The 25,976-nt window shown below is 37.2% G+C and overlaps 1 protein-coding gene across 1 annotated transcript in view; it reads right to left on the bottom strand.

The window, feature by feature from the left end:
• Positions 1–24,019, bottom strand: part of ALG13 (ALG13 UDP-N-acetylglucosaminyltransferase subunit) — a 66,828-nt gene extending 42,809 nt beyond the window's left edge. Inside the window, 6 exon segments of the mRNA XM_032329855.1 lie at positions 1,427–1,510; positions 2,066–2,409; positions 2,412–2,437; positions 20,931–21,069; positions 22,758–22,920; positions 23,879–24,019. Coding sequence (XP_032185746.1) covers positions 1,427–1,510; positions 2,066–2,409; positions 2,412–2,437; positions 20,931–21,069; positions 22,758–22,920; positions 23,879–23,959 — 837 coding nt within the window. The 5' untranslated portion in view covers positions 23,960–24,019.
• Between the last annotated feature and the right edge of the window lie 1,957 nt (positions 24,020–25,976).

Raw genomic sequence — 25,976 nt, 5'->3', positions numbered from 1 at the left:
TGAGGTATAACTGGCATAGAGCAAGCTGCTCATATTTAAACGGCACACATACATTTCGACATATGTATGCACCCAAGAAACCATCATGACAATTTTGACAGTGAATAGATCCATCACCCCCTTAAGTTTCCTTGTGTCCCTTTGTAACTCCACTGACTGACCCCCACACAACCACTGATCTACTTTCTATCACTAGAAACCGGCTTGCATTCTTCTAGAGTTTTATAAAAATGAAATCATACAGTATGTACTTTGAGGGAGGGTCTACCTTCTTTGGCATAATTATTTTGAGATTTATCCATCTAAGTTTTAAAATTTTACACAAATCTTTGTTACTCAAAATGTGGTTACTATTACTCGATCATGAACAAGGCAAGCATCACTTGGGAGCTTTGTTAAAATGCAGAAATCTTGGGCCCCAGGTCAGACCTACTGAATCAGAATCTGCACTTTAACAAGGTCCCCAGGTGATTTGTATGCACAAAAATACTTGAGATGCACTGTTTTACACCACGGTCTTGCATTTGAAGTAATTTCATGTATAATCTTTTCCCCAGATGTAGTAAAGACTGTAATTAACTCGTAGGTAATAAGCTTTAAAGTCAAGAAACCTTCACAAAGTTTTAAAATTCACTGAAATCTGTTGAGAAAATTAAGAGTAAACCTTGAACAGCAGGCAAATACCCACACTATACAGTCAGAAAAAAAATAGTACTGGAAGGGCTAAGAATTTTTTTTTTAAGCCACACAAAAGGGCACACTACAAATCAGATCTTGATAAAACCTCATTCTGTTAACAAGAATTCAAATATTTCAAAACATTCAAAGATGTCTTCTACAAGTTGTTTTAAAGCCAATCATTAGTGGCAGAGCACCAATTACCAGTTTGTCACATGAAGATAAATGTTTAGAACCTAATTTGTTTCCTTATAATTGGGTTTTATAAGATTCTTCATATTGAGTGATGATTACTGTGTACAGAATTAAGAGTACAGAGGGGTTTTCCCATTTATACATACTTGGGAATACACATTTAAAAACATTAACATAGCCAAACTTTCTGTGAACTATGATTACTTGTTCCAGAAAACAGTGGTATGGATAATATAGAACAGTAGTCAAAATGTAACTTTTTAGGGCTTGCAAGATTATGGAGGGTATATGGGGAATAGAGAGTGGGAGAGTAGAGAGTGGGAAGGACACAGATGAATTGTTTTTTAACTTTATGATTACAGTACAGAACAATCTAATTCTGGAGGTAGTCCAGAAGCATGCTAGCTAGGGGGAAGGCAGCTGAAAATTAAATATTTGCCATTCAGAGGAGACTGCATGACATAATTTTCATTATGTAGATGGCTCAAAATTCACTTCCCATTTGCTACACACTCTACTAACATCTCTACCTTAGGTTATGTATTCTACTTACAGACTCAAAAGTATGTTGGTTTTCTCTCATATACGAGACACAAGCCTTCCTGATTTCCAAATGATGGACCTGGCTGCAAAACAACTAAAAAGAAGAGAAAGACCAGCTGTCAACAGTCATTGGAAATAGCTTTTAAATTAAAATGATGACCGGGCACTAAGTCCCCCTTATTCAAAACATATGCAGGAAATTAAAAAATTAAGTCCTAACATTTCTAAAATCTTTTTGCCACCTTTGGTGGGGTTGGGAGAGAATGGATGTCTTACCACCCCCACCCTTTCTTCTAGTTCTTATGGGCATAACCTATAAATTTTTCCTTAGGCACTAAATTTAGAAAAGTAGGGGTTGCTTCTAAAGGATCAAGATTCATTTCAGTTTTCTATAATTCCATTCTTACATTCTAAACTGGCATTTAGAAAATAGAAAAAGACAGCAAAGGCAAAGCAATATATCTGGACTCATCAACAAAGGCATACACCAAGCTACTAAGTGGCAGACAGGCCTGGATGTCTTTACTAGGAAAGAGAAAAGGCATTTTTTTTCCTTTCCGTGTACTACAGGTCTTCTAGCTCCAGTACCATGCCACATGTCAAACCCTGAAAACTCAGTATAGGGAAGATATATTTGTTTTCCTTTTACCTGCTCCGAAATAGCCCGAAAGAGGCAAGAGGCATCCTTGGCAGTCAGCTTTCGAAACAGCCCTAAGCTGCCTAAATATTCATCCATTGATGCCTCATTCAGAGACTTCTGGCCGCAGTACTTTTTCCATCCTTTATGCATTTTGGCAGAGGTGGAGGTGGGGAGGGGGAGAAAGGAACACAAACGTGGCAAGAAAGAAAAAGCAGGATGCAGGTAGAAATGGGTAGCAGTGACAAGGGCTTGCTTATGCAGGTATCCGGAAAGCAGCCCAAAGTCTAGGGATGAGAAGGCAGTTGGAGTCAGCGCTGCAGAATCTTGGCACTTCTCAGGAGCAGAAGCAAAGGGCTGGCTTGCCCAGGACAAGTCGGGATCCTGTGAAAAGAAGAGGAAGAGCCGATGCTCCTAGGAATAGAGAACTGGACTTGAGAAGACATGGGAGAAGGCACTTGGGGAGCTACCTTGCTGGGGAAGGATGGGATTAACGCAATCAGCCCAAGGGTGAGAGAAATATGCACAAGCAGCTGAGCTTTGGGACCAAAAAGAAGCTGAGATTGCAGCTTAACTCAGGGCAACTGCTGCAGGAGGCTCCAACAGAACTGCAACAAGACTCAGGTGTATATGATGCAGCCTGGCCCACATTATATTGCTTTAAAATTTCTGCTGCAAATTTTCAAATACAGTCTCTGCCCAAGTTCCCTGCTCCCCTCAATGGAGATGAGAGAAAAAAAGTTATAAACCTAATTAACTAGTAAACTTCTGTATTAACATCTCCAAAAACTAAAAAAGTCCAGGGCCCGGGGCATCCTTGATCTATAGGGACAAAGATCACTGTTTAAAATAAAGTGCCAAAACAGTTTTCCGGTTTTCAAGTACAGGGTTTTAAGTAATTTCATTTGGTTCTCCTAGATAATAACAACCCTCTGCTAGGATCACAGAAACTAAATGCATTAACTATACTAGGAAACAGATACAGTTCTTAACTAATATCCCCAAATTATTGTATAGCATTAACAAAAGGAGAAAATGAAAGAAGTGTTTCTTAAAAACTGGAAAAAATTGAAGTTTAAATTGAAGCAGCATGAAAGAAAATGTCTTACCCACAAACTTTCTAACAGACTGCATTTAAAATGCTGTGGCACAGCATTAGAGGTGTTGAACATGATATTTTCATGTATTAGGACAATTTTCTGGAAAAACTACTCTGGATTCTAAGAAAGCCAAAGAAAATACAGCTGTATTTTTAAGGTTCAAAAACAGGACTGATCACTTGCATTACTTGATGCCACTGTCAACGGTCTCCTTCTTATTTAAATGCCAAAAGCAAGTTCCTTTCTTACTTAAGTGTTGAAACAGATCAAAAGATGGCTTTGGAGAAGATGCAAAATTAACCTGCTTTGAAAACTGTTTTTCTTGTATCTGTGAATCCAGTAGTTATCATGACTGCCCTGCCTATAAGAAATGGATCAATAATCTAATAATTTAGGAATGAAATAAAAGCACGGTAAAAAATAAAAGAAAATCTTGACTTCCTTTAGCATATTAATTTGAAATTACCTTTTCTTAAAAAGAAACCAGAACACCAGGGAAATTAGGCCTTTTGAAAAAGTCCTGAAACATGGTTTGGGAAGAGGGATCACCATCTTTTTCTAAGGCCACAAATTCACTGAGAAAAATTAAAGGTTATAATGAAAAGGTTAACTCATTTTGGGCAGTTTTTTTGAGATAAGAAATGCCGATTCTTCATATTTATTGCTACTGAAACTAAAAATAAGCTACATAAAACTTAAATTAATACTAATCCACATACTTTATTTTGATGAAGGAAATAAAAGGGAAAACTGGGAGAGGAAAAAAGAATGAGAAAAGTAATACAAGAAAGAACAGGAAACAAAAGTCAGAAACAAAAAGAGGAAAGAAACAGAAGAAAAGACAAAAACAGAGAAAAGAGACACAGAAAAACCAACACAAATATGGTTAATGGATTATTGACAAAGGTTCAAGAGCAGTACAACAGAAAAAAGACAGTATTTTCATCAAATGGTGCTGTACAATCGCACTCACACATAAAAAATTACCTTTGCCCTATACTTCACATCTTAGAATTAAAATGGATCAAAGGCCTAAATGTAGACCAAAATTTCAAAACTCTGGAAGAAAGCATAGGAGAAAAATCTTCAAGACCTTGAGTTAGGCAAAGAGTTCTTAGAAATTATATAATAAAAAGAAAATGGGTAATTGGACTTTATTTAAAAAACAAAAACTTTCACTCTGCAAATGGCACCGTTAGAAAATGAAAATGCAAGCCATAAACTGGAAGGAAATATTAATATAGCCCACATCTGACTAAAAAGTTCTTCTTAAAGATTTATTTGAGAGACAGAGCATGGTGGGGGAGGAAGAAATAGACTCCCTGCTGACCAGGGAGACAGATATGGGACTTGATCCTAGGTCCCTGGGATCATGACCTCAGATGGAGGCAGCTGTTTAACGGACTGAACCACCCAGGCCTGATTAAAAGCTTTGTATAAAAAATTAAAAAATAATTTAAAAAAACACAACTAAAAACGCCTAAATGATTTGACTACACATTTTACCAAAGATATAGGAATGGCTAATCAACTAAAAAGATGTTCAACTTCCCTAGTCATTAGAAAGGTGAACTATCAATACATACCAACTAGAATGGCTATAATAAATACAGACAGTATCAAGTGTCAACAAGGATGTGGAGAAACTGAAACCTAAGTAAAAGCAGCTAGGTCAAAAAGGGAGTTTGATTCCAAAAGATGTAAGAGTCCATTTAAATGAAATATACCAAAAAGGCAAATCTACAGAGATAGAAAGCAGATTAATAGCTGCCTGGGGTTGGGGTATGAATACATATTAACTGCAAACAAGCACAAAGTATCATTTTTGGTGATAAAAAATGTTCTAAAACTGTGATGTTTGCACGTTTCTATATATTCACTAAAAATTATTAAGCACTCAGGGCACCTGGGTGGCTCAGTGGGTTAAAGCCTCTGCCTTCGGCTCAGGTCATGATCCCATGGTCCTGTGATCAAGCCCCGCATCGGGCTCTCTGCTCAGCAGGGAGCCTGCTTCCTTCTCTCTGCCTACTTGTGATCTCTGTCAAATAAATAAATAAAATCTTTAAAAAAATTATTAAGCACTTAAAAGTGGTGATTTTTAACAGCTTTTTAAGTTCATATACCATACAATTCAAAGTGATACATTTCAATAATTTTTAGTACATTTACAGAGCTGGTACCCATTGGAAATCAATTTTAGAATATTATTACATTCAAATGAAACCAAACCCCATATCCACCAATCTCTAATCCCCCCATGCCCATCAACTCCAGGTAACCAACAATGTTGTCTCTCTATACTTGCCTATTCTAGACATTTCAATAAATGCAATCATACAATATATGGTGCTGTGTAGCTAACTTCTTTCATTTAGCAGGCTTTAAAGGTTCACGCATGGGCAGCTCTTTCTGCCAATGGGTCCCCTCCCTGTACTTAAATAAAGCCACCTTTTTGCACTGAAAACAGAATTTAAAAAGGTTCACCCATGTTGTTGTAGCATGTATCAATAATTCAATCCTACAATTAAACTGTATTTTATTTACCCATTCATCAATTAGTAGACATTTAAGTCCTTCCCACTTTTTGGCTTTTTATGACTGACGCTGTTATAAACATTCATGTGCAAATTTTTGTTTGGACAAAAATTCTTTTTTGTCTTTCTATTCTTTTGGATAATACCTAGGAATGGAGTTGCTGGATCTATGTTTAACTATTTGAGCAACTGACAAGACTATCTTCCACAATAGCTGCACCATTTTACAATCTCATCAGTAGTATATGAGGGTTCCCATTTTGCTACATCCTGTCCATAATTACTGTCCATCTCTTGACTATAGCCATCATAGTGGGTATCAAATGGTACCTCATTGTGGTTTTGTTTTGAATTTTCTTACTAACAATGCTGAAAACCTTTCCTGTATCTAATGGCCATCTGTGTATCTTTAATGAGATACCATAATTTACATCTTAGAATGACTACGTTTTTAAAAAAAAAACTTGTAATAACAAGTGTTGTCAAGGACTTGGAGCAACTGGAACTCTCACATGTTGCTGGTATGAATAAAATAGTACAGCCACTCCAAAAAAATTGTTTAGTAGTGTCTATAAACAGAGTTGCCACATAACCCAGCAATCCCACTTCTAGTTATCTACCCAAAAGAAATGAAAACTTCAGCTCACAGAAAAACCTGTGCATGAACGTTTATAGCACCTTTATTCATATTCATGATCCCCCGAACTGGAAACAATTCAAACATCCTTCAATTGGTAAATGAACTGGCACATCCATACAGCAGAATACACCTCAGTAATAAAAAATGAGATGTAAATACATGAAAGAACATACATGAATCTCAAAGGAATTGTATTCAGTGAAGATTCAAAAGGCTACATACTATATGACTACATTTATGACAAACTGGAAGAAGAGTAAAACAGATTAGTTGCTACCAGTGGCTAGGATTGTAGGAAAAGGTTGACTACAAAGGGTTGGAGGAAAGGGGATGTATGGGGGTGATATAAGCAATTTTTATCTTCATTGTGGAAGTGGTTACACAATTATACGTTTGTCAAGTTTTATAGTACTATACAAGAAAAACGCTCATTTTGCTGTATTTAAATTGAAAAATAAAAGAAAAAGCAGCAGAAAGAATTTAGAGTTGAGGAATTCACAGAACAGACAAGATTGAAGAGAAAAAAGAAAGAAAATCAGAGGATCACTACTGGATGGCCAACATCTAACACAAGAGGCCCCCAAAAAGATCAAGTGGAGGGGAAGAAATGATGATGATAATGATGAAAATTCCAGGGGTGCATGCGTGGCTCAACTGGTTAAGCAGCTGCCTTCGCTTGATCCCATGGGTCATGGGCTCCCTGCTCAGCTGGGAGCCTTTCTCTCTCTGCCCCTCACCCCTGCCCATACTCGCTCTCTCACATGTGCGTTCTCTAACTGCAACAAATAAATAAAATCTTTAAAAAAGAAAAAAAAAGAAAATTCTAGCACTGCAGAATTGGAGTACCTATATTTAGCTTGAAAGGGTCCATGAAGTACCAGAACAATAAAAGCAAAAAAGATGATCAGCAATGCACATACCATTTCTGAAGTCAGGGATCAAGATTCTAAAACTTTCAGAGATGAAAACTGGGTCATATACAAAAGATCACACATATGATAACAATAAGCTTCTCAACGAACGAACTAAAAGCTAGAAAAAAAGTTCATTATGTGAGGAAAACTATTTCCAACCTTGAACTCCATATCAAGCTATCAAACATGAAAGATTAAAAAAATTACCATCCTTTCTCAGAAAGCTATGAAGGGTATTTGAAACCAAAATAAAGTGGTTAAACCACAAAAGGGGGATCAGAGAGTCCTAGAAACAGAGATTCAATGCAAGAGAGAAGCAAAAGGAACTTCTAGGGTAAGGGTGAAGGGGAAATCCCAGGAGGGCAGACATTTGGCAGGACTACAGAATGAATGACCAGTTTACCTAAAAGGATATGAGAACTCCAGCACAGACATTTCAAAAATAAATTATAAGTTACAGATACCTTATTTAAACATACCAGAAAAGATGTATACCTCTTTTGGAGAGTTTGGGAGTATTTTTCTAGAAAATCGACCAAATGAAAAAATTAAAAATGATGTAAATAGGTGGCTCAGCGGGTTAAGTCTCTGTCTTCGGCTCAGGTCATGCTCTCAGGGTCCTGAGATCCAGCCCCAGGGCTCTCTGCTCAGCAAAGAGCCTGCTTCCCTCTCTCTCTCTGCCTGTCTCTACTTGTGATCTCTCCCTCTGTCAAATAAATAAAATCTAAAAAAATTTTTTAAAATAAAATAAAAATGATGTAAGTAAAAAAAGGAATGTAATCAACAAACACTGACTACAGGACTCAGATGTGAATATTGTACTTAAGTAATCATGTCAACACTGTAAACAAATCTCACAAGAACTAAAATAAATTATTTTCTCTATTTAAAGTCATCCATTAAAAAATAAATAAAATCATCCACAGACTCCCTACTGTGAAAGAGGAATATAAAGTGTCCTCCTCCATACTAGCACATCTAAAGATGCTATTTAAATTAAAAAAATGAAAACAAGTTTGAACATATTCACTTACAAAATATAAAATGTATTATGGCAAACCACAGAAAGCTTATCAGAGATGGGAAAAAGTGGGACACAGAACTGTTATACACACTGTAGAACTAGTTAATATTTTACACTATTTATGTATATTATCTTAAATATTTTTTTAAAAAAATATTAAGTGAAGAAACAATAGCATAATAAACTGGAAAAATGACAGAATTTTAGATTAGAGCTACAAGGGATCTATTTTACAAATGAAGAAACAAGTTTCAAATGACTATGAAATGTGTCCAAGTTTTCACATCCTATCAATAATAGTACAAGAACTATGTATTGTCTGATTCTTACACAATTATTACAAAGAAGAATCACATAGCAAAAAAGAAAAGATGAACAAAGGCTCAGGTGTTAAGTGCAAGTTATATTCCCCAAATCAGTACAAGAGACTTTTCAAAAAAGACCTGCAGGACAATAGTAGACTTCATCCTGTGTATAATAGCTATTTCATATTAATACTGTCCTTCGAAGTATCTATTGCACTTGAAATCCCAATTGGCTTACTATTCTTCTAAAGCAAATTACTTTAATCCTGTAAACCTCTAGAACAGTGAAAGGGCTCCATAAAACAAATTACCCTATGCCCAGAGATTCTAATTCAGCAGGTCTGGGGTGTGTCCTCAGACTGTGTATTTCTAACAAGTTCTCTGGTGATGCTGATGCTGCTGGACCACGCTTTGGGAACTAGCATCCTTGAATCATGTTGTTTCACAAGTTATTAGTAAGTCTCTAAAAAGAGTTCTGAGATGAAAATTTCAGCAAATACTGCACACTATAATCTAATCTTTGAGGTTCACAATGCCCATTAGCAATATTAAAGGTTCTAAGGAACCCTAAAATCACCTGCTTAACTTTGAACTGGCCTTTTCATGGGGGGGGGGGTCTTTTTACAAAGACTTTCCAAATCTTTCTGATTTGGGAAAAGCCAGATTCAAAGTTAAGCAGGGAACTTTGAGCATTCAAGTTAATAAGCTGCTAATGCACAATAGCTTTTCCTTCTCAATTGTTTCAAAGTTTGAAAAATGATGCTGTACTAACTTTTTCATCATCTATACCTAAGGCTGCTGGAATAATTAGGTAAGATACCAAATGTTAAGTGTATAGTACAAAAGTGTACATATTGATTGCTTTTAGGGGCTACCTGACAAAACAATTCACTAAGAAATTCATTGGTTTTAAAAAAAAAAGGTAAGAACTAGAACAATTTCACCTAAATTCTGGAAATCAAGCCGAAGTTCAAATATAGCTCTGCAGAGGAGCTTTCCCCAACCCTGATAAGGCTTCTTTCACTTCTGAAAATGATAGAAAGAAAAATAATCGCCTTAAAAACTTTTAGGCACTGTACTCTGGGTAACAGTTAAAAAAAAAAAACAGATTGAAGAAAATAAAATTAATTAACATTTGACTTACTATGAAATCAAAATGCTTTAATTTGATTACTACATTTTATATTAAAATTTAACCTGCAAATGTGACTTGTTTTAATTGCTAGAATTCTCATTTCTTCACTGAGCACATAGAAAAATTCTCTGTAGTACAACACATGAATACTATTGGTTTAAGTTCTGAGTTAACACTCCATGTTTTAACTAATTAAATGAGGTATATGCCTCAAATTTTTTTTTAAAGCATACAGTATCTATGACATAGGTTTAGTTGTCAATGTATATAGGACAGGACAGGAGTTATTAGTTTGAGAGGCAACATGGTACCATGAAAAGAATATTATGAACTTGATTATGCTACTTTCTGAGTCTGTTTCCTCATCTATGAAAGGAGATATGCTGCATTTTTAAGCTTTCAGGTCTAAGGAACTATGATTCAATGGTAGATAACATATTTGCCCTCCCTTTAGATGGTCAAATATGTGATCAACATTAACCATAAAAAACAGTATCTAGGGGGATTAACTTATTATCCTGGCAAATTGTGGGGTTGACTGACCCACATAAAGATGAGTAAATCTTACCTTAGAAATGAAATACAGACCTAGATTTTTAAAGGCAACAAGATTTATAACGATGTGTGGTGATAGATATTAACTAAACTGTGGTAATCATTTTGCAATATATACATGTATTCAATATTATGTCATATACATTAAACCTTTACAGTTATTATCAATTTTATCCAAAACTGGAAAAAATAAAAATGACAATCACATGTATGTAAAGACTTGTGGGAAACTGGTAAAAGGCAATCAGTATTAAAAAAAACTTAGCACACAGGGGCGCCTAGCTTCCTTTGGCTCCGGTCATGATCCCAGTAGGGATGAGCCCCACCTGTGCTCCCTGCTCAGCAGGAAGCCTGATTCTCTCTCTCCCACTCCCCCTGCTTGTGTTCCCTCCCTCACTGTGTCTCTCTCCGTCAAATAAACTCTCTTAAAATACCCTAACATTAAATCATTTATTTCACTTATTTTTAGTACCAAAATAACATGGGACCAATTGGGGTAAAGAACTCAACCCTACAGGACCTCTTTTTAAGGTTTTTCATTTCTAAAAAATGTGATGGTAAACATTTTGAAAAATGTTTTAAAAACATTTTTAACAGCACACTGGCAACAGAACCTGTTGCTTTTCTTCATAGTAGACATTTAAACAAAATGAACAAAGCAGGATTCATGAGGGAAGGGAACACAATGGTTCCAAAACAAAATCTGGCCATTCGATCCTATTCACCCTCCCTCCTCAAGCTTTAGTAAAGAGACAATAAAGAATTGATTTCCCAGAGTAGTGATCCTTCAGATATGCAAAGTAAAAGAAACGCTACCAAGACCCACTTGCTTTCATTTCCTACTCTTCCCACTTCCATCTGAAGCACTCTGATATAGATTAAAAAAAAAAAAAGTAATGCTTTGTTGAAAAATGTATCCTAATGGCACAGAAATACTAGGGGTTGGTTTATTATTCAAAATACAGTTTCTGAACAGTCTATCAACAAACAGGGGATTGAAGGAAAGGAGAATATAAACCAGAACACTCTTGTTTTGATGCACTTAAAATTCTAAATAATCTTTAATTCTCTAACTATAACCCCAGCTAGAGACGGACAATGAATTTGAATATGAAATTCAATGAAGGCTTTGCTTTCTGTATCACTTAGTAGTATATACTGTGAATTCCAGGGAAATCTAAGTCTACTCCTACTTCCTTTTTTAAAGATTTTATTTATTTGACAGAGATACAGCAAGAACAGGAACACAAGGAGGGAGACTGGGAGAGAGAAAAGCAGGCCTTCTGCAGAACAGGGAGCCCAATGTGGGTCTCAGATCACCCAAGCCAAAGGCAGCTGCTTAAAGACTGAGCCACCCAGGTGCCCCTCTACTCCTACTTCTTAAAACAAAAACTCAAACCGAGAAAATGCTCTATTTCAGTGACATTCTTTTAATTTTCAAACATGTCGCATAATTGGTCTTGTGTCTTAGAAATCACCTATGAAGGAAATTATAAGCTTTACTAATTCACAAATGTGAAAATGGAGATTCAGAAAATGACTTAGGCCAAGGATTTAAGAATGTTTTTCACTCCTAAATTTGGGAAGTGTACTATCCACCCACTGCACACTGGCAGTGGAGAAACAACCAGTATGTTCTATACAAAAAGAGAAATGAACAGTAAAGATGCAATATATGGCCTCACAGACCTCATTCCAACAGTGACTATCAGTTCAGCAAAATCATTAGAAACACACTTGACAGTTAACAAGGTACAGAGCTGTACTGCTTTTCCAAATAGCCTCACCTAGTATATCCTAGAATTAGTACAAATGAAAAAAATTCCACTTAGTTCCATTTATCAATTAGAAATAGTGATACATAAGATATTATGGGTTATAGACAGTTAATAAATATTAAAATTTACTTCAAATTGTGTTTGGCAGGTGTTAAACTTGTTAAGTTTCTAATTTGTTATGTGATAAAACTGGGAATTGCTAAATTTATATGTATTTAATCAGAGGACTTCCTTATCACCAGAGTACTAATAAACAATGAATGAGGAATGAAAATACTTAAATTAACCATTCTGGAGATTCTTAACCTGGTGCCTGGGTACCTGGTAAAAACTCCCTGAAATTCACTGCAAAATGTGTGTGTCGGTGAGAGAGAGGCAAGTTTTAGAAATTTTGAAGGGTTCTAAGACCCAAAGAGGGTTATACTACTGCCTTAAATAGGAGGACTATATAGCCATCAAAATAAAATGACAGCGTCAGTCAAAATAAGTTTGGTCTGGCTGTGGTAAGAAATTAATTAACACAGTAAAAAGCTAGAAGTAAAATACCAAAATAGAGGGGTAGCTGGGTGGCTCAGTGGTTTAAGCCTCTGCCTTCGGCTCAGGTCCTGATCTCCGGGTCCTGGGATACAGCCCCACATTGGGCTCTCTGCTCAGCAGGGAGCCTGCTTCCTCCTCTCTCCACCTGCCTCTCTGCCTACTTGTGATGCCTGTCTGTCAAATAAATAAAACATTTTTAAAAATCTTTAAAAAATACCACAATAGATGGTATTTAATGATATAAAAGACCCTAAATATATTCTGAGAATCAATATTATCAGTCAAGGAGCACATATTCTTTAGGAAATTCCTGTTTGAAGCAAGCTAGGCTTGCTCACCTTCTATATAGCCACCTACAAAAATTATAATTTAAAGAACTATTCAGCATAAAGACTGTGCTAGAATATTCACATAAGGAATAAACCATTTAAGAAGGAATTAAATTGTTGTTTGGTAGTTATCTTAAAAATCTTTCTCCATGTAATCTTTTACTGGAAAACACTATAGCTACTGCTTTTAACAAACCTCTTGATTTTTAACATGTTTTACCAAAAATCCCCAATAGGTTCCCTTATTTGACAGACACTTAAATAGCATTAGGATATTACATACAATCAGTATTACTGTTTTAATGACAGTCCTATGAACATTTAAGCCTACAAATTTCACCATACAATGTGATGGTCACATCTTTCTTCTGAACAAGAGACATACTAGACTATATAATGACTGTGTGCAAGATGACAGTGCTTCCTAAAGACCTAATCCCAATCAAGAAAATGAGAAAAAGTACATTTATCATTTATGGAAAGCCTACTGTGCTATGGGCAGAGGATTCAATGAGTAAGACAGTTCCTCCTCAACTAGACTGTTCATCCGGAGCAGGAATCGATGTCTTGAGTGCTGATACAAAAAGTAGATGCTTATTACACATTTATGTTACAAGACTAAGTGAGCAAATAAATGGGCTCAAGATATTTAGAAAGTAAAGAAAGCTAAGAGAACCTGGTGATTGATCAGATGTAATGGGTTAAAGATATAAGCCTAGAGGACTAAATGATAAGATCATCAACACAGGCAAGGATTTCAGAAGGATGGAAGGAGAAATAGATTTTAGTTCAGGTAACTGGAAATACATTCAGGAGTTCAAATCGAAGAGTCAGGGAATATAGATAGGAGCATCAATGGTATCTCTGAGAGTAATGAAAATAAGAAAAAAATATATGTAAAAGAACAGGACCAAAAATAGAACCCAAAATATTTAGAGAAAAAAGAGACAGTAAGTAAGTTGCAACCAGGCAAACCATTTGGGAGTTTGTCCACATGGATTTTGATTAGCATTCAGTATGCTTTTAAAAATAACAATGTAAAGACTGAAATATATCTGTGGTTATCAATCAAAATTTCTTGAAATAGTCTTGACTTTAAATATTGTCCTGTCACCATAAATGATGGAAGAAACACAGTGGAAATCAGCATTCTAGCAATTAAAATTCCCAGTCCATCGGACACTTAAGTAGCATAAAACTTCCTTTTTGCATGATGCTGAGCTCAGTTTCCTCATCCACAAAATGGAAGAATAGTAACTACTTCATAAAGTTATTGTAAAAATTAAGTAACTTCGTACCTGTAAACTTTTTTTTAATATTTTTTATTTATTCGAGAGAGCAAGTGAGAATGAGCACAAGCAGTGGGTAAGGGAGAGGGAAAGGGAGAGCAGACTCCCGGCCTGAACAGGGAGCCAGACATGGGGCTCAATTTCAGGGCTCTGAGATCATGACCTGGGCCGAAGGTAGACCCTTAAATGACTGAGCCACCCAGAAACTCCTAAACTGCTTTAAATAGTATGAGATACTAAGCAAGTAACAAGTGTTAATTATTTTTCATTTCCCACTCCCCCACAAAAACATAGTATTGTACAGCAAAAAAACAGATTAGTATACAACTATATGGACCATCCATTCCAAACCTTTTCCCCAAATCAGTTTCAAATAGTCTGCCCATACACTTCACTTCTTACACTGTATGCAGATTTTTGGTCTGAAAATTTTGCAATTTGAGTGAAATCAGACTGACTAACTGCTTATACCATAATAAAGGGCCAAGAAAAATGAATACATTACATGTAGTAATTAGACTTTTTTTTAGTCTTAGAAAACTCTTCCTCGATCTATCAAAGTGGTGGTACACATTTTTATATTGCCCTTTTTATCTACATGATTTACCTTTAAAAGCAGAGTAGTACTCTCAAGCGTCTAAAATCAGACACTTGGCAGTACTTTCAAATAATGACTAGCTGACCCTTGAACAACACGGATTTGAACTGTGCAGGTCTACCTAAACAGACTGTTTTTATAATATAGTAAAGTACTGTATCTTCCTTGATTTTCTTTACATTTCCTTTTCTCCATACTTTATTAAGATTATAGTATATAATACACATAATATACAAAATATGTGTTAATTGACAGTCTGTGATCAGTAAGGCTTCTAGTCAACAGCAGGATATTAATCTCATCTTTTGGGAGTCGAAATGTTTATGTGGATTTTCAACTGTGCACAGGTCTTGCACCACTAACCCTCCACATTGTTCAAGACTCATCTATACCTTTTAAGGTTCCAAAATCCCACATCAAGTTCATCAGTTGCACTATCTTACCTCCCACCAAATCCTTCCAGCTTTTTCCTCACAAATCATAAGCAGTCATCTGAACTCCCTACTTCCCAAGGTCATCCTATAACCCCACATCACTTTTCATGTACTCCAGAATCAACTTTCTACTATTACTTGTCCAACTTTGAACCTATCCATACCACAATTTCTCAAAATACTCTTTTGCTTGATTATCCCTGGAAATTTAAGTAACTCCAACAGAAAACTGCTAAATAAACTACATTCCACTTACCCACTGACTTCAAGAACCTGAAGCCCTGCCATGCAATGAAACCAAATAAACTTCATTCAGAGCGAATATTCCAAATAGAATCTTGATTACCATTAATTTTTCCTAAGACCATTAGCAGGTAAATTTGGCAATTAATTTATCTTAGCCTTCTTCCTCATCTATAAAAAGATGGTTTGTACTAATTATGTTTAAAATTGTCTTCCAACTCCAAAAATCTACAATTCAGTCTTAAAGTCTTCCTTTATTCAATCTAGTATCAATCCTACCCATGGAATTTTGCTAGATTCCAAAAACTGAGGAATCACAGGTTTCTAAGTCTAAGATAAGTTTATCAAACACCAAAGAAAAACCCAATTAAGTGTGAAATTCCTACTAAAGTAAACAACTTCTAATAAATGAACAAAACTCTCCCTGGAAGGAAGTAACTAAATACTAGACAAACAATTATGAAGAATCAAAAAGCTTACAATATATATTATGGTGTGGTAGAGAGAGTATAAGACCAGGAGTCAAGAAGCTGCTTCTCCAGTGGCAGCTCTCTGTCAGAGGGTGATAGACAACTGCAAACCTCTGGCCTTCTTCATCTATGAAATGATGGGATTGCACGAGATGATCCCAAGAATTCCTGTCAAATCAAATTGAGTCTGAGAGATCCCTGGTTTTTTAAGCTGAACAACTGATAAAAAGATTTCAGAGGTATATAGTTAAGGGGTATCACTACACACAATACCATTGACTTAAGTCTCTGCTAAATGAAATAATGGAGTCAGGGCTATATACTCTTGTGAGAAAGAAAACAGAGGATTTGCGGTCTCATACCACTTCACAGTCGCCTGATGTTTAAGCAGACCCTTTGTTTCTGATTCTGTGGTTAGTCCTTCATGACTTAAAAACCAAGTGATCAAAATACATTTTAAGCCACAATTTTTCTCAAATTAGAACATGTAAGTGAGGGGTGCCTGGGTGGCTCAGTGGATTAAAGCCGCTGCCTTCGGCTCAGGTCATGATCTCAGTGTCCTGGGATCGAGCCCCGCATCGGGCCCTCTGCTCAGCAGGGAGCCTGCTTCCCCCTCTGTCTCTGCCTGCCTCTCTGCCTACTTGTGATCTCTCTCTCTCTGTCAAATAAAATAAATAAAATCTTAAAAAAAAAAAAGAATATGTAAGTGAGCCCAGGATATTCTCTCCATATATTGGAAAAGGGCCTTTCCTATATAATATTAGCAATTAGACTAATGTACATTTAGGATTCCGGTGCTGTGAATTCTCAACTATGCAGATGTAAATTACTCACTTGTTAGATTAGTCTCAGCAAAATTTTAATCCAAGCTGGCTTCCTCCTGCTACCCAGAGTATTTCTCAGCCACCACCTTCTACTACTAGTTAATAATTTAATACTAACCTAAGTAAAACACAATCAGGAAAATAAATCTATAGAAACATTATATAAAGCATCTCAAGTAAAATGCTTAGAATAGCCAACATTTTGGAATATTATGGAAAGTATATCTGAAGAGTGAAAACTAATTTTATAAGTACATAAATTATAAATTACTGTTACAATAAATGTTTCAGCACTGCTATGAGAAGGGGCCCTTAAAAATAACATCAAGTCCTATTAGCCTAAGTCCTTTTTGACTTCTTCTTTTCAAACCAATAAAACTTTGATATAGAACAAGATTATTTTGTCATTTTCTATTTGCATTTTAGAGGAAAGAGAACAAATCTACTCCACTAAAATTTCTCCAAGTACCATAATCAATGGACTTGATATTTAATCTTATTAACCTTTAATTAACCTTTGTAAGGTAATTATTTAATGTTTTATTTCACAGAACGTAACTCATCATTTCTGCTTTTTAAAAAACTGGTTCTTTAAATTGTACAGCTAATGATCTTGACTCTCAAATGCCTTTACAAATTTGTTACTGCTTCATTTTTCTTATTCTAAGGAACACCAAACTAATAACTACGTTTGAGGTTCTTGTCAAAGTTTGCAGATTTAACTCATCTTTTTTTGTGATTTCTAAATCAATTTGGGATTCTAGAATAAAACCTGTGAATGCTCACTACATATTTTAACTAAACTATAAAGTAAAAATCTACTGAATTTACTAAATTGCAGTAAGGATTTGGACCCAAAAGCTAACATTCACACCATTAAAATTTTCTGTACATTCTATAGATGTGTAAGTTTATTAATTTATATCTGTAAATATATACTATATATTTAACTTGATTTAACCACATTCCATAGGTTGGATTTGGGGGGTGTTTTTAAAGTGTTCAGAGATTAGTGTTTATTTTTGTAATCCAACAACTTTATCCAAAAATGCAGAAAATTTTTCTGGCTGGCCAGGAGGAAAACATTTCAGTGTTGATAAGTCCATTGACTGTAACAGCCCAGGAAGCGTGCTAAAACAAAAGAAGAAAAATATTAGGTAACAAGGGAGAAAATCCTATAATTCATCTGCTGCCCACTTGATGACTGAATCTAACTTCCAAAAATATTGTGATGCTTCTCAAACTGTACATGTGAATTTTAATATAATTTTATTTTAGGTATAGTTGACCCTTGAACAAGGTGGAGTTAATGGAACCAACCATCTGCGCAATTGAAAATTCATATACAACTTGCAAGGGCACCTGGGTGGCTCAGTAGGTTAAGCATCTCATCTTCGGCTCAGGTCATGATCTCAGGGTCCTGGGATGGAGCCCCATGTTGGGCTCCAGCTTAGCAGGGATTCGGCGTCTCCTTCTCCCTCTACCCCTCCCTCCCACTTGTGCTCTCTCTCTCAAATAAATAAAAAATCTTAAAAGAAAGAAAATCTATGTACAACTTCTGACTCCCCCACACCTTAACTACAAATAGCCTACTATTGCACAGAAGCCTTACTGTTCACATAGAGTCAATTAACATACATTTTGTACATTATGTTATGCATTGTAATTCTTAATACAGTAAGCTGGAGAAAAAACATTATTATGAAAATCATAAAGAAAGCACATTTACAGTACTGTACTGAAAAAACATCCACGTATAAATGAACCCATGTCATTCAAATCTGTGTTGTTCGAGGGTCAACCATACGTACAAAGATTAAAGCACTATGAATAGCACTATGTAGTACCTATCAATACCAATTCAACACATACTATATATCATGTCAACTGAAATACTACAGAAATACTATTTCATGAAAGATGTGATCACATGGCTCTTGAACATTTCTCAGGACTGAGCAGATATAAACCGAAGCAAAATTAATTTATAAAAACAGAATAAATAAAAACAAAAGTAACAGCTGCCAGACAAGAACAGTAAGCTGGGGAGACTACTGGACCATGCATGAAGGTAGTAAATTACTGGCAAAGAAAAGTTATTTCACAATCATAAATCATAAATCCATATATAATTAAGCAATATACAATCACCATGCATGTTGGAAGTAGATTCCAAACCATGACATAAAAGTATTACTTCAGAAATTTAAGTAAAGCAGCCACTTAAATTAGAACAAGATATACAGCTACCTAGCCTAGATTTGGGGGAATAAATAACATACCTAAAATGAAAATACAACCAATTACTCATCTTTACAGCATTCATGTGTGTGACTTTCTTGAAATTAATATTAAGAAAAAGACTTCTAAAACTGTAAAAAGTAAATTGGGAGACTTGTAGAGCTTCCTTTTCACCTTGAGTAAAGAATCAGGATGTTTCTGATATCAGTGCTTTCTCCTTTTAAATGTACTGACATAAAATCAAAGCTGAATTAACATGTAGAATAAAAATACTCATTAAAAGTGTCTGGAAAAATTGACTTGTGTGCCCCCTTTAGGAGGAGGAGTTTATTCTTCATTTAAAAATGTTAAACCCTAACAGTCTCAACTATCCAAGGACAGTTATACCCATTATCTGAAGCCTACATAATGTTTACTACCAAGCTTCTCCAGATTCACAATACTTTTAATAATGGCTTCTGTGTTGCACTGCCACCCTGCTATTTCCTCTCCTCCAATCTCATACAGGGATTAGGACATCAATAATTGTCCCTGAAGCAATCAATGAACTTGCCTCCCCGCTCAATGAGAACAGGAATTGTTGGTTTTGTTCACCAAGATATGACAAGTACCTAGAATAATGCCTGGCACATCGCAGATGCTCAATAAATATTTAATGAAAGAAAAAGTATTTACTGAGTGCATAAGAGACACACGCAGTGAAGTTAAAAGACAAACTTTTTATGTTCTAGCCAGTTTAAGGTTTTTCACTTTAAAATTAATTTCAATTATTAAAACATAAAAATAAGTATTTTATAATACTTCTATGAGGTCTTTACTTTTTAAAACATCAAACTAGGATAGCTTTTTAAGTCAAATAATTGGGAATTACTGACCTGACCCTTTGGCAAGCTTCTAATGTCTCAAGAAGAACAGAAAACCAACCAGCAATTTTCTTCATCCTTCTACAGTGATGTTGATCAGTTCTTGTTGAATTTGAATATACTTCTAGAAAATAATACTCCTTACCATTGTAATTCCTCTGGCTTAAAATACTTTAATGGTTTCTCACTAAACACAGAATAAAATCACAACTCTTATGTGAACTATCTCCACCCAGTCTCATCTTATACTATCTTCTCCCTTGCTTGCCATACTCCTGCCACACTTAACCTTCCCTCTGCTCCTCAAACAAAACAAACTCCAAGCTCGTTCCTAACCTAGGACCTTTGTAGTTGCTGCTGTTCCTTCTTCCTCTAGAGCTTCACATGATTAGCTCTTGTCTTTTAGGTCTCAGCTCAAATGTCATTACTCAGTCATGCTTTCCCTGACCAATCTAATTAATCTTCACTTCCAGCTATCATATCACCCTGCCTTATTTCCTTCATAACACATTTCACCACATGAAATTATCTTCTATCACTTATTTATGAGCAGTATTCTATCTCCCACCACTGGAATCTAAGTATCATGAAAGCAGGGGCTTTACCTCATGTTTATCACTGTATCTATAGCACTTAAAAACAATGCATATGACACATTAGGTGTAGTTTAATTAATGAGTGAGTAAATTTCACTTAGGGATCCAAATGGATTTACTAAAGGCAAAACCTTAATTATAAAAAATAAGCAAATACCCTCTTTGAATAATGAAAATCTAATGAACTCAAAAATTTTATTCTCACAGACTTGCACACCAGACAGAACTTACATACATGCGTACACACAGAAATATTCACATGAAATGAAGCAGGCACAGACACAGAAAGAAATAGAACAGAGATCCCACTCACAGTGGAAGACAAGAGAGCTTCACAGGTGAGAAAAATCAAAGTATATTTGATAAGCAGAAGGTAAGAGGTTCAAAAGACAGACAGCTTAGGTAAGTGGGTAAGAACAGCTAAGGAGGATTTAAGGTAAGAAGTCAAATTATCAGTCTGTAGTATACCTGCAGGTACAGTAGAAGAGATGCCCGTCTTTGTGCAGCTGCTTTGCCAATTCCAACTGATGATTGTTCATCAACTTTTCGTTTACAACCACTACAAGGGGCTTTCTTTTTTCCAGCGTCTCCAAACAGCTTCCTGCACCTAGGTCAAAATTGTTTAATAGTTTAAAAAAAAAAAAAAAGACCTAAAGTGCTCCACCAAGCTTTATAGGTAGAAATGAAGATGATGAACTTAGCTGGCAGAACTACAAACCCGGCCTTTTAATTACACATTCAAATGACAGAAAAATGTAGTGATCAGTTGCTCTATGTGTTATAAACTTGACTTGAAAAATACATTCTTTACCACTGCCCACAATATTATGACCTACGATTCAGTGCTTTGCCACTTGCCCTCCACTAGTATGCCCTGGGCATGAGCCTTGAATTCAATTAAGATTTAAGTTCAAGGGTGCCTGAGTGGTTCAGTGGGTTGAGCCAGGCGCAGGTCATGATCTCAGGGTCCTGGGACTGAGCCCCGAACTAGGCTCTCTGCTCAGCAGGGAGCCTGCTTCCCCCTCTCTGCTTGCCTCTCTGCCTACTTGGATCTCTCTCTCTCTGTCAAACAAGTAAGTAAAATCTTTAAAATTCTGACCATCCTTAAAAGTCTGCCTGTGAGGTACCATCCCCAAAATGTCAAGAATTAATCTCCATAAATGTGCATATATACAACATTTGGGTCAATTCAACTCTGAAATCTAAAACTCTTTAGGTATTTTAAATGGGAGTGACCAGGGCACCTGGGTCACTCAGTTAAGGGGCTGCCTTTGGCTTGTCTCAAGGCACAATCTCGGGGTCTAGGGATGGAGCCCTGCTTAGGGCTGCCTGGGCTCCCTACTCGGTGGGAAGTCTGCTTCTCCTTCTCTCCCTTTCCTCCCGTTCATGCTCTGTCTCAAATAAAATCTTAATAACCAATAAAAAACTTAAAAAAGTAAATGGGAGTGAGGAGATGGATAAGTAGACAAAGGATTTTAGGTTGACTACTTTAGACTCCAACGCCAGACTTTTATCTACTAACTTGATTGGACAAGTTACAGTTAATCTGTGTCTGTTTCCTCATCTGTAAAACAGGAATACTAATAATACTCAGCTCGTAAGTCTGGAAGGATTCAATAACTTATACACACAAAGCACAAAGAATGGTACCAAGAACTGTTAAATATTACCCTATATGCTACTAATCACTAATGTGTTAGTAATGTTTATTTATAATAACTTCTCCCCCTTCAAACTACACTCTTAAGAACCAGAAAGCTTCCTCCCTCACTTACCCAGCAATTGAAATTGCAAAGCTCCCCAAAAACAGTTCTTGTGAAGGTACTAGTAGTCTAACTAGATCAGGATGGTTTTTGAAGAACAGGCAATGGTTTCCACAACATCTGGTTAAAGAATACTTTTGACTGCATTCATTTCATACATTTAAAATATAAAAAAAAAAATCTTTCCAAGCCAATTTCTCCATGTCCAATCCAACCAATTAGCTGGCTGAACATTCCTGCAATTTTAAGCCCAAATACTAATTTCAAATTTGACAACTCTTTACGCACAACGTTGGGTAAATTATTTTGCCCGTGTTTGGAGTTTCTTACTTTAAATGTGGTCTATGTTGTTAATTTTCTTTCCTTGTATCACCCAGAAATAATAAACTCTCTAATAATGTTCTCAATAGGTACGTTCCAATAAGTATTATACTCAAAAGGGCTACCCTAGCAATTTTACTTTACCTCAGAAAATTTCAAGTTTCTGTTTTTACTATCAAAACCCAAACCGTGGTACTCTAAGGCACTTTACCTGCGTGACTAATAACAAGATCCGCTTTCTGAAGATCTTCTTTCAATGAATCCTTGTACCTGTAAACATCCAGAGCAAATGACTCAGTACTGAATGGTTCAGGTACCACCTTTCCTCTACCTATCTGAAGGACAAGTCGGTTGTAGCCCAGGCTCCTGAAGATCTGAAAAAGGCGGGGGGAGAAAGAAAGAAAAAGCGGGACTTTTAAACAAGCTACTGTAAAAACAACCCTAAAGTCGGTGCTGAGACCGGAGCGCGGGCCGCAGAATCTACCTGCAGCCAATCTTACTTTTCCAGAACGACGCTCTGCCCCCGTACCGGGCCCCAACAAGGTACCTCACAAGTCCTATCGGTAAGATTTACGCGACCCTGCTCACCAAGCCGTTGAGAGGACTGGCCACGCCACAGGCAGAAGACCAGGCGAGACCCTGAAAAAGGCGTCAGAAACTAGAGGGGAGACGAAGAAACGGCCCCAATTTGCCTCAGGTCTGAAGCTGCGCGAACCACTGGCCAGGAAGAGCCGCCGCAGCCGGAGGACGCCCGCCTCGAGAGCCCCCGAGGAGACCGCGAGGCGCGGCGGGCTCGCCGGAGCGCGGCGAGTGAAGAGCGGCGACGGCGCGCTGACTGGGACCGGCCGGACTGAGCCGAGCCAAGCCGGGCCGGGATAGGCGGGGCCGAGCGCGCGGAGGCGCCCGACACCAACCACGCGACCCCGAACCGGACGGAGGAACAGCTGGAGGGTGGCCCGGACCGGAGAAGCCCCACTTGAAGAGGCGGAGCAGCGGGAAGGAGGGGCGAAGCCCGAGGAAGGAGAGGCGGAGAGTCGGAAGGGAAAAGCCGGGGAAAGGAGGAGCCGGAGAAAGGACGGGGAGGAGCCGCCTAGAGGGCGGCGGGAAAGCGGGAAGAGGAGGCGGAAGACGCTGAGGAGAGGGAGAGCAGGAGGAGGGCCCAGCCGAGCGCAGGGCGGAGCCTGAAAAGGGGCGGCGGCACCTGAGGTAGAGCTGTGGGGCTTCTTCCCGAGAGCTGCGGTCAGGCAAGGTTACCGAGGCTAGTGGTAGGGCTAGCGGCGGCGAGCGGCGAAGGAAGCCGCCCGCGCCCGCACGCCCGCCTCCCCCACTCACTTGCAGAGTGTCGTGCGCCGAGACACGCGCAATGAGGTCGTCAAAGCTGGTGGTCCCTACAGTGACAAATACGCACTTCATCGCGCGGGTTCCCAGCCCCGACTCGCAAGGGCCGGATGTGACGTAGCGGGGGCCACGTGGGCGGCAGCGGCCGCGCTCAGTGGGGAAGACGGAAGTCGACCAAGGCGCCAGAGGGCGGTGGGAACTGGGGGGTGTGGCGCGGGGGCGGGGGCGGGGCCGAAGAGTACCAATGGCCTACGTGTCACAAACCTGATGCGTGGATGAGTTCAGCGGGCCATTACAACAGTAAGGTGGCAGTTGACAGATTTACTTTTTTTCTAAAGGTAGTTAAGAAAAACGTTGAAGCCTCACACCTAAACCTGTGCTGGCGTCATTGCTTGAGTACCAGAAATCTTTGAATGATAACAGGAGTTCGGGACTCTTTATTTGCTACCCTGTTTTGCCAATATTCGTTTGAGCTATGGTTTTACCTAGAGTCTGTAGAGAGCATGTGGGGAAAAAAAAGGCCTTTTCAAGATCGCTCATTAGCATAGGCTCTTCAAACTTGTTCTCAGGAAGCCAGAGTCCTACAGGGTCCCTTGGAAGCTGCAAGAAGTCTGTCGCCTTCATTAGCAAGCATTGTGTGTAAAATAGAGGCACTAGGGCCTGAAACCTGCATCTATAATTCATTGAACCCATCCATTGAGCCCTTTAAAATGTAAAATTATGATAAATTTAAATTATGATGAAATGTAAAGTTATATATTAGCATGAATAAATACTACAGATACATTATACTGAGTAGTCAAGTATCCTGGAGGTAATTTCTCAAGACTCCCCTTTTTTCTCCTACCATTACTAAGATGATTTATTTCATTGTTTTCTGTATTTCCTACTTAAAAATCTCACTTTCGTTCATATTTGTTTTCCCCTGCCTGATTATATACAGAAGGGAAGTTTTGAGAAGAAAATAAAGAGGAAAAGGATTAGAGGTGAATTAGGCCTAGAACATAAGCTGAAGAAAAAAACCTCTAAATCTTGTAGCCTGAGTAATTGTCTTTTTGAGGAGCGATATGCTGCTATGCCTTTCTTGATAACGATTTTCATGAATTAATAATATGGTGAAACGAACTAGTCTCAGAATAACAAATGTAGAAAGGTCATGCACGGTTAAATAATAAAACATAAGCATAATCAAATTTTCTGCCCAATAAAAGAAATAAACTATGAATATTCATTGAAATATGAAGAGAAAATATTCCAAAACATTCTGTAATTCAGAAAGACCTTTACCTTTTGTTGTATCTGTGGAGTCTTTTCTATATCTAGAAGATATTAAATTAAAGGAGCACTGTTCTGATTAGCAGAGAGAAAATAAGCACACATATAAACTGAATATTCTTAAATTCCCAGAAAATTGAATTTCTAATATTTTAAGTGTGCTGGACTTTAGTAAAGCATCTTCTTGCATAAACTAATCCAGAAATGCTTTAAGGACCCAAGGTTACATAATTAATGTAAAATTTTGGCAAGTGAATCTTTTCTCTGTTTTGTCAGTGTTAAGTATAATACAATAATGCATTTTATCTTACTTGAGTGTGTTTTTCCTAAACGTACACAGGCTTACTGATCAAATAAGTTAACATTACCTGTAAAAACGTTTACAGTTATGAAAAATGTAAGTGTTTTCAGCTACATTAAGTCAGTATTCTGACAGACTTTATTTAAGCTGCAAATATGCTTTGTGGTATGCCAGCTTGAAGATAATTTTCAAGATCTTTAAACAACTTAAAATCGTGGACTGATATTAAATTGAGTTAATGAATGCATAATCATTGCACCACTAGATGCTCTTGAAGTAAAATAGAATATTGAAACATTGGTTTGAACTAAGCATAATTCCAGTATAATTTTTTATGTAATTTTGCATCTTATTTTGAAATGCTATAGGGAAGCTATATTTTGGAATTGTATAATGTTTTCACTTTTGCCACTTTGGGAAGTTATAAAAAGGATTTGTGTGGCTGTGGGAAGTTTTGTCACATGTATTCTTAAGTCCTGCTAGTCTGTAAAAATGTTTGTATATGCCATATAGTTC

The sequence above is a fragment of the Mustela erminea genome, chromosome X (genome assembly GCF_009829155.1).
Source record: "Mustela erminea isolate mMusErm1 chromosome X, mMusErm1.Pri, whole genome shotgun sequence".
NCBI classification, from domain to species: Eukaryota; Metazoa; Chordata; class Mammalia; order Carnivora; family Mustelidae; genus Mustela; species Mustela erminea.
The sequence above is the reverse complement of the archived record's forward strand: the minus strand, read 5'-3'. Positions and strand labels throughout refer to the sequence as shown.